We start from the raw sequence: 14,620 nt of genomic DNA, 5'->3' as shown, positions 1-14,620 counted from the left end.
ATTTTTTTTATTAATTTCCAAGTTTTCCTTAGCAAATATTCATTAGATAGATAAAAAAAAGTATAGGCTGTCCGTGATTACAATCCCTTTCAGGTTACTGCAGGCAAATCTAAGGCCGATGGTGATGACGAAGCACCACTCAGTCTTCCTTTGGACCCCTGCTATGCACTCCATATTCTCTTTCTTACATGTGCAATGTTTTGGGCTCAAAGAGAGTGAGCCGAAGGTAGTTTAATATCTAGAAGCTGCTCTGTTCTGTACTCACATGTGTATTCACCAAGAAGATTCTAAAAGGGGATGTTTTCCCTCAATTCTTCCATTGCTGCCAGCCTTTCCAATCTCCTAAGTTTCACCTTTCCACTCTTTTCCCTCACTCCCTCCAACACGGTGTAAGATGGCTTCTGCTTAAGAATTTTATAATCGCGTTAACATTATTTTGGACTATTTTCCAAACTTGAGAGATAATTTAGGAATGTAGATTACCATGTATATTAAGTATCTGTCTTTCACTGTGGTCATGTCTTTCACTGAGGAATTTTTGTTTCAAGGAGAAACCAACAACAAAACCCACCAGAAGTGAAATATAGCAAGACCCTTCCGGACAAAACAGATTTACAAATGCTTCAACTTTCTTTTGAGCAAGTTTCATTTGAAAGACTGTCTATTGGACATAGTTGGTTTACATATTCATGGGCTAAATGTGTCAAATTTTAGTAAAGGAAGAGAAAGTGAACAGAAAGAATGACAGTGAAGAAATACTTCTTATGTGGATTCAATTGTCTCTGTACCCCACTAGAGGGTTGCTTCCATTAGTATATACCCCAGGCAAATATTCCATTATGAGAGGTAGGTTTTATGCAGGCTCCTCTTCTTGAAATGTAATTATCTTTAGGAACAATTCTTGAGATGCTCTGGGTGTTTCTCCAGTCCCAGCTTCTTTCTCAGCGTGTATTTATTCACTATGTTCAATGACTTATACAACTTTTAAATACATGCTCTGAACTTTGGAATGTTTATTCTTTGCAGTTGCAGATACTTTATCTTTCAAATTGCTCTCATGTATATAAAATAAAAATCTACCTGGGAATCCAAATTATGTAGTAAAACACATTTAATTGAAAATGAATCTGACTTTTCATTTGGTGGTTAGCATTTCCCCTTATTCCTGGCAAGCTTTTTTCTTCTTTATTTTTTTCTCTCATTGCACATGTTGATTCTTTTGAAAAATGAATGTTTGCCAAATCTAGTCTGAGTTGGGAGGGAAGGTAGGGGGAGGGTGGATACTAAAAATTCTGACCAGAAATATTGGCAACTGATTTCCAACATAGTGGTAGGCTATATGTCTGGTTAAGCAGTTAAATTGCAATTACACTGATTGATATTATAAATCATGCTTTTGGAAAATGGGTTTTTGAGACTTGTGACACCTAGACTCATTTTCATTTTTCACTTATGTCTTAGGGAAACAAATCTGCGCATGTAGAAGATAATAAATGTTGTTTCTTCCTCTAGTGTGGCCAATTTTTACTTGTAACTTTATGCTGTACTCTAGAAACATGAAACATATTCATAACCTTGATAATTTATTTAAAAATGTAGAGAAAACCATAGTAGGTTTTAGTAGGGATTGGTTTTATAAATGCAGAGAAAAAGGTGTGGTTTTTTTTGTTGTTGTTTTGGTTTTGGTTTTTGTTTTGTTTTGTTTTATTTCGTTTTGGTTTTGTTTTTGTTTTTGTTTTTGTTTTTCTTTTGTCTCAAATGGCTTGATTTGAATCCACAGCAATGATGAATAAATTCTTAGTTTGGTTTGGACATGAAATAAACAATTTCAATAATTATTTAGTGGCTTAAATAATTCTTACTGAAATGATATTCCTTCATGTACTTACAATGTGCATTATTGCTATTCACGTGATATCTATTTTATAGAGGTGTTCCATGTATGTCAGTACTTGGGTCTGCTTCCATGTATGCTACATGGCTGTTAATCATGAATCTTTGATAGGGCAAATATTAAACAGCATTATCAAGTTTTAGTGCAGTGCGTTTGTATAAGAAAAATGAGGTACACAATAAGATTCTGCAAGCCCTTTTAGTATCTTGCCTTCACCAATAAATTGAAGATTTGTAAAAAATATGGCTTTGCTTTAGACACTCAGAGGAAATATTTAAAAATAAATTAAACAAGAAACCAGGCACCTCTGGGTAGAATAAAAGAAAAACATTAAAATTTCATAATAGTTTTAGAATTCGCTTGATAAATCTACACTGGTATCAGAATAATATCCCAGACAATGAAAGTACTGTGAGCCCTAAGGTTAAGTGAGAGCTTATAAGGAAAATTATAACTGCACAAAAACATTGTAGACTTCCAAATTTTAAAGGCATTAAACATTAAGGATAAACACATACTTTGCTCATTTCCTTGTATTAAGTACGGTATTTTAAAGGTGTGCACTTTCCCCATTATACCCATCAAATTTGAAAATGCAAATTTCAATCTGCATGTAGTCATAAAGAATATTTGACTTGTTTTTATATGCATGGGTTAAAACAAACCAAAGGACACAGTATAACTTATGGGAAAAATCTAATTAGTAAGTCTGTTTACATTTCAACTGAAATGACTTAAAAGTTCAGAATCATGACAGTGTTAGGGTATTTGTCTTTTAACTGTAACTGACTTAATAGAACTATAAATGCATTTTCCTGTTTAGAATTTTAAAGATCATTAAAGCTGGGCTATCTCATCACCATTATTAAATTACTATAACTACTGGTTTGGGAGCTAGTATATATTTACTGGTGATTACTTCTCTACTGTATTTTATTCTAAAAAGATCTGGCTGTCATTAAGAAACAACAAATTAACCTCAATTTACAACTTGTCCTTTTATTTTTTATGAAGTAAATTTTAATAACTCATAAAAGCTAGAAATAACCTCAAATACAGAACTGAGATGTATGTTAATTTACTCACAACCTGAGACTTAATATAGAAGTATATTAAATGTGTACTATGAAAAGAAAGATCTGAAAGAGTACTAGATAAAAGTGGTGGCAAAATTTTCAGTCTGCTGCTTGAAAACTGGCTTTTCTCCCCTTCAGGACTTCTGTGCTCCATGTAGCACTGTGCTCTGTTAGATGCGTGGCTATGAAATTGTGAAAATGAAGGCTTTCCTGGTAGCAAAAGGGTTAAGTTCTTTTTGCTTTACCAGTTTCAAATTACAATGAGAAGCCTCTTCTTTCCCAGCAGGGTCGTGCTTACATTACTCTTTAGATCTCCCTTGAAGAGGGCTGGTATATTTGTGCCTGCTGGAGGTGGAATTAACAGTTAGAAGGAGAAAGGGATTGAATGGACTTACAGGAAGGTTTTCAAGTAAATTCAGGGAAACACATTTACTTGAATAGTACAACCTTGAGTCTTATTTTACACTAAGACGACACAAAAGATGGTAAAGTTATCACCAAGCTGCCGGACAAATATATATTCCAACACCAAGGTGCAGACCAGCATAGATCTGTGATTCAGAAATCAGGATTTGTCTTGGAAAGAGCTCAAGGGTTGAGAAGAACTCAAGAGCAAGTGAAGATAACTCTGGGAACTACAGTTTATCAGAAGATCAACTTTCGTTGATTCAAATACCAAAGGCCTGATTATCATAAATCCATATAGGAATGCATAGGTCATCTGATCAAATAATATTAGCCGTCTTCTGCTACATCAATGCAGCAAAAACTCTTAACAACTGTGGATAATTGGAAATCCAAGTTTCAGCTTTCTTTGAAATAACTACTCTTGACATATTCCAAAATATTTAAAATAGGACAGGAAAATCAGTGAGAATGTTATGTTCAGAAATGTCACTGTCATGAAGAATAGGTAAATTTGTTTTTTCAGCTCCTGGGAAAGCGTACCTCCTAGGAACTTAGATTTTTTTTTTTTTAAGAGGACAAGAAGGACTAAAAATATCAACTTTTGCTTTTGGACAAAAATGCATCTGACTGTATTTCTACTTAGGAGTATTGTGGGTTTCCTCTGGAGCTGCTGGGTTCTAGTGGGTTATGCAAAAGGAGGTTTGGGAGACAATCATGTTCACTCCAGTTTTATTTATAGAAGACTACGGAACCATGAAAGACGGGAAATACAGAGAGAAATTCTCTCTATCTTGGGTTTGCCTCATAGACCCAGACCATTTTCACCTGGAAAACAAGCTTCCTCTGCACCTCTCTTTATGCTGGACCTATACAATGCTATGGCCAATGAAGAAAATCCCGAAGAGTCAGAATACTCAGTGAGGGCATCCCTGGCAGGAGAGACCAGAGGAACAAGAAAAGGATATCCAGCCTCTCCCAATGGGTACCCTCGTCGCATACAGTTATCTCGAACAACTCCTCTGACCACCCAGAGCCCACCTCTAGCCAGCCTACATGATACCAACTTTCTGAATGATGCTGACATGGTCATGAGCTTTGTCAATTTAGGTATGTTGTTCTTTTATTTGTTAAACTATATTATTACTAAGTGGAAGTTTTTTTAATAGTAAAGTAGCTGCTTGGTAGGTGGTCGTGTTTATACAAAGTCATTTTCTATAACTCTCTTCTCCAGCTTCTGTTTCCTTCCTTTCACTGATACCATGTAAGATTTTGCTTTAGGCAACAAAGTCATACACACATACATACTACATATATTTAATTTTTTAAATATGAAAAGCTAAAATTAAACATGATTGGATAGATTTGGGTCCTTTTAGGTCTTGTTAAAATTTCAATCTTGCTTTAATGTATGAATAAATAGGCAATAGTCTACAAAAAAGGAGAATTTATGAGGATAGCTGTACTATGGGTAAAAAAATAATAATACAAATAAAAAAGAAACAAGCTTTTGCAGATTGAAAAGTAAAGTGACATTCTGAAACATTTTTTTTGTTAGCAATTTAACAAACATGTAAGATTACATTTATATGCCACCTAAAAACTCTCATTTGGGGGGGTCAGCTACTGTGAAAATATGAATATCCTAAAATATGAATGAACTAAGATCAAATAATACTATAAAAGATTACTATCCAAGATTTTCAGGGAGAGATTCTGAAACTCTGTGAAAAATATTTTGGAAAGGAATCTTCAAACTAACTTTTCTTAACTTCTTAATGATGAAATGGTATCATACCCATTTGATTGTTTCCAGAAGCAAGAAATATAAAACATGCTGTGACGGTGTTTACCTATGCAAAATTTTCCTTTTCCTTTAAGATAAAAAAAATGAATTGAAAAGTTCTTTAATTAGCAGCATTATTAGAGAATAATTTTCTTAAATTATGAGTTACTCAGTGCTGGTACTTTCATGGTAATTTTTAAATATTGACAATATCAAATGGTAAATTAGTGCCCAATATTTCATCTCTCAAAAAATATTAAGGAATCGCCATTTACAATGATTTTACAAGGATGGTATTTTTAAAAAAAGTTTTAGTAGAGGCTAAACATGAAAATTCACTATCTTCAGACATTCAAAAAATAACAATATATATTTAATTTTGAAGGCAACATTTTTATAAACAAATTTAATCAACTTGAAAGAATTAGAAACATTTTAATGTAAGAACTTTCAAAACTTTGTTTGAAAACTGCAATCTGCTTTGACTTAAAATTGACATGTTTTATTATACTTAATTAAAAACTTCCTTGTATAATATCTCAAAGAAAATAGTCTTTGAAAAGTCAGATAGCAACAAATTCAAATACATGAATGCTTTTATAAAACATGTTGCTTAATATGCTCTGCTCATTTGCTCTTAGCAATCCTAGCATAAAGGATAAAGTACTTAATAAATCATGTTTCATGTTTCTAGAGACAAAGCTCTCATTATTAAGTTTTAGTAAGTCATCATTGGTTGCCCTAATCAGGTGTCCTGGAAGCCTTTACTTCTGCATATAATTAACAGGTTTCATTTGGAACTTTCAAGCCATTAAAATATGGCTTAATTCTAAATTAGTTTGATTGCCTTTTCCTACTATAAGTGGTATGCAGTGTGGCTTATCGCATATTTTAGTTTGTTGCAATTTCGAAGGCATTATTCAATAATTTAATGAAGCTGTAATATTCTAATAGAAAAATTTCAATCTAGCATGATTTACATATGCATAAAATAAGTCACTGAAAAGATTAGTTCAGGTCATCTAAAATCTGACAGACAAGAATGTGTTATGTATTTTTAAAAACAAAAGCTCAGTCATGAATCTGTTCTAAAAATATATTTTATTGAAATCAAATACTTTGCTCATTCACAAAAGAAATGTATTTGTTTTAGAAAGGAATTAAGTATGATTTTTCAATCTGTGTGCCATTACTTTTTATACATTTATACAGAATAAGAAAGCCAAAAACAATAATAAATAAATAGTTTTATTCAGTGACTTCTAGAACTGTTTTTATCTCTAAAGAATACCTATATTTTTAAATCAATGAAATTTTGGTTGTATTGTTTGGATTATAACAACAAAGCAGTTTACTAACTATATCATGAAACACAATTATTCATTTTGCGCCATAGAAACAATATCAGATATAAGCTTCAGAAAATATTTATTTTTATCATGCTAGAACTGCTAAACAGCAATTTATCTTCAGTAATAAATCATATTTTTTTTTCTTTATTTAATAAGTCCAACCTAAATGTTTCATGTGAAAATACTGACAAATAGATTTTGATACCAGGTTTTTCCTAGGAGTCTCTGAGGAAAATTGAACCACAATTTCTTTTATCCTTAGACCGTGCCTTTTAATATTTCCAAAACTTACAACCAATCACTACTTAGTACAGGCTTTAACTTCTGTATTTCTTCCATAATAAAACTGGTCAAAGTAGACTTAGAAAAGGTAAAAGTGGAATATCATAATTAACTGTACTAAGAGTTTCAGTGGTTCTTAATGTAATATTAATTAACAAATAGTACTGTAATTATTTTTTATGTTCTTATAAGACTCAAGAGGATTTTATTTATTTATTTATTTTAGTATCTTAAAAGATATGTATACAGTGGGGACTAAGGGCAAATGAACAAATTAGCACTAGGCCAGGGATTTGTATTAAGGAAATCACCTGGATGTTTAAATATGTGAAAAGAATCTATTGACAGTTCCCATAATAAGTTGAATTACATTAAAAGGATGTAATAGCATCCTTTATATTAATGCTTCTATATGTCATTTTCATGTCAGATAATGGATTTTCTACAATTACTGTCATTCAGAAAGACATTTTTTTCTGACATTAGTTTTGCTCATCAAAATCCATTAAGTTAATTTAAACTGAAGCATTTAACAAAATATCTATTTTTTAAAATTTCAGATGAGATTAATTTTTTGTTCATAAAAGAAAATAGATGAGAATTTCCTAAAAGAAAAAAAAAGTGAATAAATTGCCTTAAGGCCAATGTAAACAAATAGATATGAAAACAAGCACCTTATTTTGACCTTTACATTGTTTTAGTGATTTCTTCATTTTGAAGAGACAAATATTAATTATTGTGTGAAGAGAAATTTTCCACTCTCTTGGATTCATTGTTTTTAGGCCAACTTTCGTCAGTGTCATAATGTCTAGTGTTCAGCTTTTACAGGTTGACTCTTCTGCTTTGTCCCTAAAACTGTTGACTGTCCCAGGCATCTTTGCTTAGTTAGTACCATGTTATTTTGTTAAACACAAAAATATCTTTCTGGTAAATCTCTTCTTTTTTAACCATCTTTTTCAAAAATGTTAAGGGTTCGTTTATATATCAGATATCTATGCAAATAAAAGGGAAGATTAGGCAACTTGCTTGCAATTTTTAAGTATATCTTCTGTTTACATTAAGATAAACATGTAGTGTATTTCTGAAGATCTTTTAGCTAGAAGGCAATTTTATTTGATTGCTTGGTGATAGTACAATTAAAATGACACAACATTGTAGATGTTTTAGAGGAAATTACAAAAAACAGTGAATGCAGGAAATTGATTTTCATAATATTCCATGGCTACATGTATTTCTCTGATAAAGAAGAATTTTGTTTTTTTTAAAATGGTTTCTGATCAGTTCGCTTGAAGTCAAAAACTTCTTAGATATATTTCAAGAACATGTATTAATTCTAAAGCATGAAAGTACATGAATGTGATGCTTATATTTTTTTCATATTTTATAACAACATATTTAGCATTTTAAAATATGAAATAGAGAAAAAATCTTTGAAAACTTTAAATTAAACTCTCTCCCCTCACTTCCCCAAATCATTAAACTCTCCTGGTACTGAAAGAAAAAATTGCTTATGTTCTTGGTTGACAGGTTTGAAAGACATCATTGATATTTATTGTTGCTTTTGGCTGACTCAAGTGCCCAGTGGAGAGGAATTTATACACAGATCTACCTAAAGATGCCTATCTATGTAGTCTTTCCAACAGGGTTATTAACACTTGCGTAACATAAACATACCTATAAACACTTGTAAGATTTTTGGGGGAGGTGGTGATGGGAAGGGAGACAAGATGGCCTAAAACCCTTATAGTACCTATTCATGGATAGGCATGGAATAACAAATGCTACTATTGGGCAAAACAATAATTCTTTAACAACTCTAACTTTTGAAGAGAAAAGAAGTTGCTGAGAGTGGAAATCTTTTTACTTTCTTCTTCAACAGCCCTTGGCATTCATGAATGTGACCCAAGGGATTCTTGTTCTTTAAAGCCACATTATTGTCAAATGATGGGCATGGCTGCGGACATAGGTTTAATTACATAGTTTAATTAAAACCTTTTTGCTCATCTCAGTGGTCACTCACAAATTGCCAGTTGTAAAAGTTTAATCAGAAGTTAACAGCTGGAACTATGAAGGTATGATAACATAAACTCAGAGGGCTTGGGACTGCCTGACCCACCAACTCTTCCCTCCTTTCATTCTTCCATTTATTCAATATCGTCTCCGTCTCCCACCCCCACTTCCCTCCCGTTATTTGGCCTTTCCTCTTTAGTTGATGGTCTTTCTACCTCCAGGCTTTCTTGGCACCCCTCCACTTACTGCCCCTACCCCTTCCTGGGGTCCGCCTTTGGTCCTTGTTTCTTCATAGCTGGAGGCTGAGATTAGCTGAAAATCAATTAGTTACAGCTTGATCATTTAGGTACAGTCTCCTGTTTCTCTGGAATTGAGAAGGAAAAGGTTATGATGTGCCAATTGCAGCCTCCACCCATCAGGAGAAAAGCTCCCCAGGGCATCAGAACTTCTCTGGCTCTTGCCATCCCCTGAAATTGTTTCTCCAATATCCCATTCTTTGCCTCTTCACCTCTCCCTGAGGATCCCATTGACAGGATTTAATTGTTTTTGCCTTCCCTATTTTATAACATAATTAAAATTTAAAAAGGGAAACTTAAGGGAAAGTAAGAAAATAAAAGAAAGAAAATGCAACAGTGAACAAAAGTAACAGTAAGAAAAAAATGCAATTCTCAGTTTATAAAATGCATTAGCTTATATTATTTCTATTTAACCCTCATGTCACATCTGTGAAGAGATTATTTCCTTTTTTTAAGTTGAGAAGAGGGGATGAGGGAGGATAAAAAGATCAAGGGCAGAGGACAATGAGGATGAGACAGAGAAAGAAATAAAACATATATTTTTTAAAAAGCTTTTGGAAGAAAGAAAATGAATGAAATGAGTCATCAGAGGCTGGTCTTTGGGTTGTGCAGGTGGAGGATGTGTTGGGAAATCCTCAGTCTACCTCATACTGACACAGCAGCTAATTCAACATCCCAACCACATCAGCTCCAGGGGAAAACCCTTTCATCCTTCCATGCTAAAATACCAAAGTGGGGAAAAGGAAGGGGGGCTCTCTGTGTGTGTGTGTACAAGGAGCGTACAGACAGGCTACTCACATTTACAGTCATAAATAATGTAGTGGCTCAGCTTGAAAAAACCACAGGTTAAAGGAAGAGGCTTCCCTGACGCACAGAGAGGGGCTGAGATCAGAGGAGCCACTGGAAGGGTTGGAGCCAAACAATGAATCCCTTGTTCTAAGTCATATTTATGAGTGCTTCTTTGCACCTTAAGTTCATATTTTATTGGCCGGGCTGTGGGGTTTCCCCATTTGCTCATCTCTTAAAATAATACCCTTGGCTGAGATAGCCTCTAATATTCACCAGTCAGCCCTGACAAATGGTTCATTTATTTGGGGAAGAGGAGAACTGTTGTGATTTTTGATGTCAGATTGGGATGTGTGAGATCCAATCTTAAAGTTAGGACAGTGAGATTATAATAACTGTGGAGTATTTACCTGCCTTTCTCGCAGAGGTCTATATGAGTCCATGTAATCAGGTAGTAAGCCCTGATTTATACAAGTATTGTCTAGATGATTGTGGTAAAACTGTAATTTAAGAAAGTGGAAACAGAAATCTATTAAAATGTGCAATGTCTAAAATGAAGGAAAAAAACATCTCTGGTTAGTCAGAAGGATGTCTAGTGGTTTTAGGAGAAAGGAAAATAATAACAACAACCTTACATAACCAAAGACAGGAAGGCAGTGAGTTATGTAAACATTATATAAAACTTAAAAACCAAAATCTTGTATAATTTGAAATAAATTGATTGGCATAGAGACTAGAGTATGTGCTATTTTATAATTTCTAAGACAGTAAAGATCCCTGTCTTCATGATGATGTGGTCTTTCATTTTTCTTTTCATAAGCAGCCAAGTATTGGTGCTTGCATTAGAAGAACAAGTCTCTGTTTTAGAAATAAATGAATCTAATGAAATTATATCTTAGATATTGTGTTTATTCAACTTGTCTCTGAAAGTAAATAATATTTATTATTCTTGCTGTTTACCAGCTTTCCTGGAATTGTTAGGAATAAAGAAGATAGTTTGAGAAAGTCAAGATAAATGGATGTAAATTCATTACATCATAAACAGGTGTAAAACTAAAAGACAGGTCAAAATCAAAAGGTTTATTAACCTTTACAAATCCCTTCAACTATTCTTATGCTATGATATGAGAAATTCAATTTTATTTGCTCTGCACAGGTTTTCTGTCTTATTGTAACTTTGTGATTAGCCTTCCCATGTAGGAGACACTGTTATTGCCAGTCTTAAGTCCATGGCATATTACTGCTCACATGGATTTAAGTTTTAGTTATTGATTAAATCTTACTGTGCTCCTTTCTGTGTTTCTATCACAGAAGTAGAGTAGCGTAGGAGAAGACAGAAGACTGGATTGGAATCCCATACTCTACACTTTCTACAGTGTGATCTTGGGCAAGTTACTTAATTTCTCTCTGTGACCCTGGTTCCTTATCTAAAAAAAATGCCAGTAATAAGAACACCTTCCTCATTGGGTGTGGAGAGGAAGAGACGAGTGAATATAGGTATAATTTTAAGAAGAGTAGTTGGAACATAGTGAGCCCTCAGTAAATAGCTGTTATTGTTACTAGAGTTGTGTGTATCCATCCAACAGCTCTGCTAGAATGGCTAAATAGTTTGTGGAGCCCAATGTAAAATGCAAATGTGGGGCCTCTTGTTCAGCAATTAGCAGAATTCCAACATAGCAGAAGCAGAATATAACCTGAAGTATACGGTCCTTATGAGCGTGGGGCCTGTGCAACTGCACAGGTCACATGCCAGAGAAGCCAGCCCTCCATATTTGATCACATGTTGAGATGGTAGGAACCATATCCTACTTAACCTTTTTTATCCTCACGGGTATATCAGCATCCCAGAAGGAAAGAGACAGCATGGACAAACTGAATCATCTGAGGAGGGTTTACCCAATGTTGTAATGTTTATCATGTTGTGGGCAGAGCTTTCTGGCAAAACAGGAGATAATGCAGCACCTGGAACAGCAGAGGAGCCTTTTTTCAGGAGTTCTGGGGTGAGGGGGAGCAGAAATAGTTACCAGAAAACTGAGAAGACAGTTGCATGGGGAAGGTATCCTGACAGGAACCGTGGCCTTTGTGAAAGAGAGCAGCCAACCCCTAAATACTCAGCAGGACTAAATACTCAGCCCATACTTTTTCTGCCATGTTCCCTTCGGCACCAAGAGCCACAGGGCCATGGAGCCTGCTGGTGGAGCTCATGTAAGTCAGCTTCCTGATGCAGAGAGCAGAGGAGAGAAATGTGGAGTGTGAATCTTGCTTGAGGCACAAACTGAAGATATTTGGCACAAATGGGTAAATGAAAATTAATTAGGTGCTTAGTCAATGGAAGTTCTAGAGCCACTTCAATTTCAGTGCAAGTTAATTATGTATATGTGTGTGTGTCTATATATGCACACACACATGTTAACCTTTGTCCTACTAAGTTATTATAAAATTCAAGAGATAATCATGATTTGGTGTGGGAATTATTAACTTCACGAGTTGGCAAAGTGGCAAAATAGGTATGACATGCTGAAAAATTCTTAAGTTGTATATGGATCAGTAATTTTGTGTGATGTATTAACACTATTTTAGGGCACCTTGGTGGCCCCGTTGGTTAAGCATCCACCTTTGGCTGGGAGTCATGATTCTGGGTTCCTGGAATTGAACCTCACCTCTGGCTGTCATCAGGCTCTAGGCTCAGGCAGGGGAGCCTGCTTTTCCCTCTCCCTCTGCCTGCTGCTCTGTCTACTTGTGCTCTCTCTCTGTCAAATAAATAAATGAACTCTTTAAAAAATTATTTTTGAGCAAACTAAAATTAAAAACAAAACCCCCAGAAATCCAGGGAGAAGTGGCACTTGCAGATCACACTACAAACTGGACTACAATTGCCAACCAGAAAACTCTGCTGGTAGAGTATAGAAAGGACTACTACATGCAAATAGGCAGAGCAAATAGGAAGAGAAGTATATTTTTTCAATCTTTAAGTCTGTTTGTTTTCAATCCTATGTCTTTCTTCCTGAAGTGACCCATGACTGTGTGTTAAAACGTTTTGAATTCTGAGTGGAATCATATGATATCTTCCACAGTTAATGTTGCAGGCAGAAATAATGTTAGGATGAGGGAGATTGGGATTATTGTTGTTTTTTGCTACCCTTACTCTCCTCTGGCAGTGTTCTTCTGACTCACAGAGGCAGAACTTACTGTAGGAACAGGTATGGCTGCTGTTTACTTCTCATAAATAACCAACTGCTAGACACTGAGGCCCAGAACCATTTCCCTGCCCTCTAATCACACAGAAGCACATAGTAGAAGGGCTCCTTTCCAGTAGTATCATCTACATTCCCCTTCAAAGAGCTAAGGGTGGTAATTTTAACCCGATTTTACAACTGTAATTATCACAAGCAGAGGAAGAGAGGGTTCAACTTGGAAATTGTATAGGCTCCTCTACAAAGAATCTTGAGGCAGGCACTGAAGACCTATTTGGTGGGGAAGAAGGAAGGTCCTCAATTAAATAGGCTTTATGGTTACTGTTTTGTAGATGTTTTCTTTGCTTTGAGTGAAGAGGGGTCATTTAGTCCTTTGACTCTCTCAGTAGGGTGTAAATGTAGGGGATTTTGAATATCAGCCTTGCATACAGCTGCATATCCTTGAACAAACTGTTTCACTTTACTGGAGTTGTTACCTCCTCTGTCAAGAGGAGACACTAATACAGAATTGTACTTCATAAGGTAATGTTACAGGACTGTGAGCCTCTGTGAGAAAGGACTCAATTAATAGTCCCTGCTTCTACTACAAGTACTTCTATTAGAGTAGATTCTATGGAGTTCTGATGTGCAAGGAGATTTATACCCAGTCCTCCAGATTTTGACAAATAAATGGCTTGCTAAAATTGTGGAACATTATGCACATGACTTTTCCTCTATCCAAAAGAAAATGAACCCTTGAATTTCCCTGACTCTGTCTTCCAGTTGGACTGTTGATGGACTGCATTCCCTCTTCAGGGTGCCCTGGAAAAACAAGGCCAGTCCATTCAGGGCCTATAGGTAATTGTGGGGCTTCGCTTTGAGCACTCAAAGGCAGCAGTTTCTGTGATGTTCTACTGAAAGTTGCTTTTCATGTTACCTTTGGTCAAAATCTTAGAGTGAACCCATGGCTTTACTTTAGTTCTGGATATTACCTCTTTTATTTACTTGTTTGTTAAGGGGAAGGGGAAACTGATTGCAGGCCAAAGTCATAATATACAATTAGAAAAAATTTGGTTGTGAAGGCATGAGCACTTTCTAAAAAACCCTTTGAAAGAAGGGAAAAAAATCTTGAAGACGTTTAATGATGATTTTCATGGGTCAACTTTTTTTTTTTTAGTTTTAATTTTTAAAAAAAGTTGATTTATGATGAAAATCTTGGTGTATAAATTCCTGAACTCTAAATAGAAAAGCTGCTCAGTTCAAATGACCACTCAATCCAGAAAGTTTTTGTATTGTATGTAACTCAAATTGTGTTTGAATTTATGTTTTTCTAATTTGTGACAATTATTATTTCTTGTATTATTATTATTATAATTTCATTCCTATTTAATACTATTTAGCCTTAAGTATTTTGACTTTACTAGACTGTTTGGGCTGGTTTTTTGTTTTTGTTTTTTCAGATGACAGTCACATGCTTTTATTACATTTCTTGAATTGCTTTCCATTATAATATTTTGGAGCAGGATGGGACCTTATGAGTTTGATCTGAAAAGTTGAACC

The 14,620-nt window shown here is 34.7% G+C and overlaps 1 protein-coding gene across 1 annotated transcript in view; it reads left to right on the top strand.

Moving 5' to 3' along the window:
- The first annotated feature begins 3,360 nt into the window (after positions 1-3,360).
- BMP5 (bone morphogenetic protein 5) overlaps positions 3,361-14,620 on the top strand; it is a 114,405-nt gene continuing 103,145 nt past the window's right edge. Inside the window, exon 1 of the mRNA XM_055330452.1 lies at positions 3,361-4,485. Coding sequence (XP_055186427.1) covers positions 3,996-4,485 — 490 coding nt within the window. The 5' untranslated portion in view covers positions 3,361-3,995. The remainder of the gene's footprint in view (positions 4,486-14,620) is intronic.

This window comes from Nyctereutes procyonoides, unplaced genomic scaffold (assembly GCF_905146905.1).
Source record: "Nyctereutes procyonoides isolate TBG_1078 unplaced genomic scaffold, NYPRO_anot_genome, whole genome shotgun sequence".
NCBI lineage: Eukaryota > Metazoa > Chordata > Mammalia > Carnivora > Canidae > Nyctereutes > Nyctereutes procyonoides.
The sequence above is the reverse complement of the archived record's forward strand: the minus strand, read 5'-3'. Positions and strand labels throughout refer to the sequence as shown.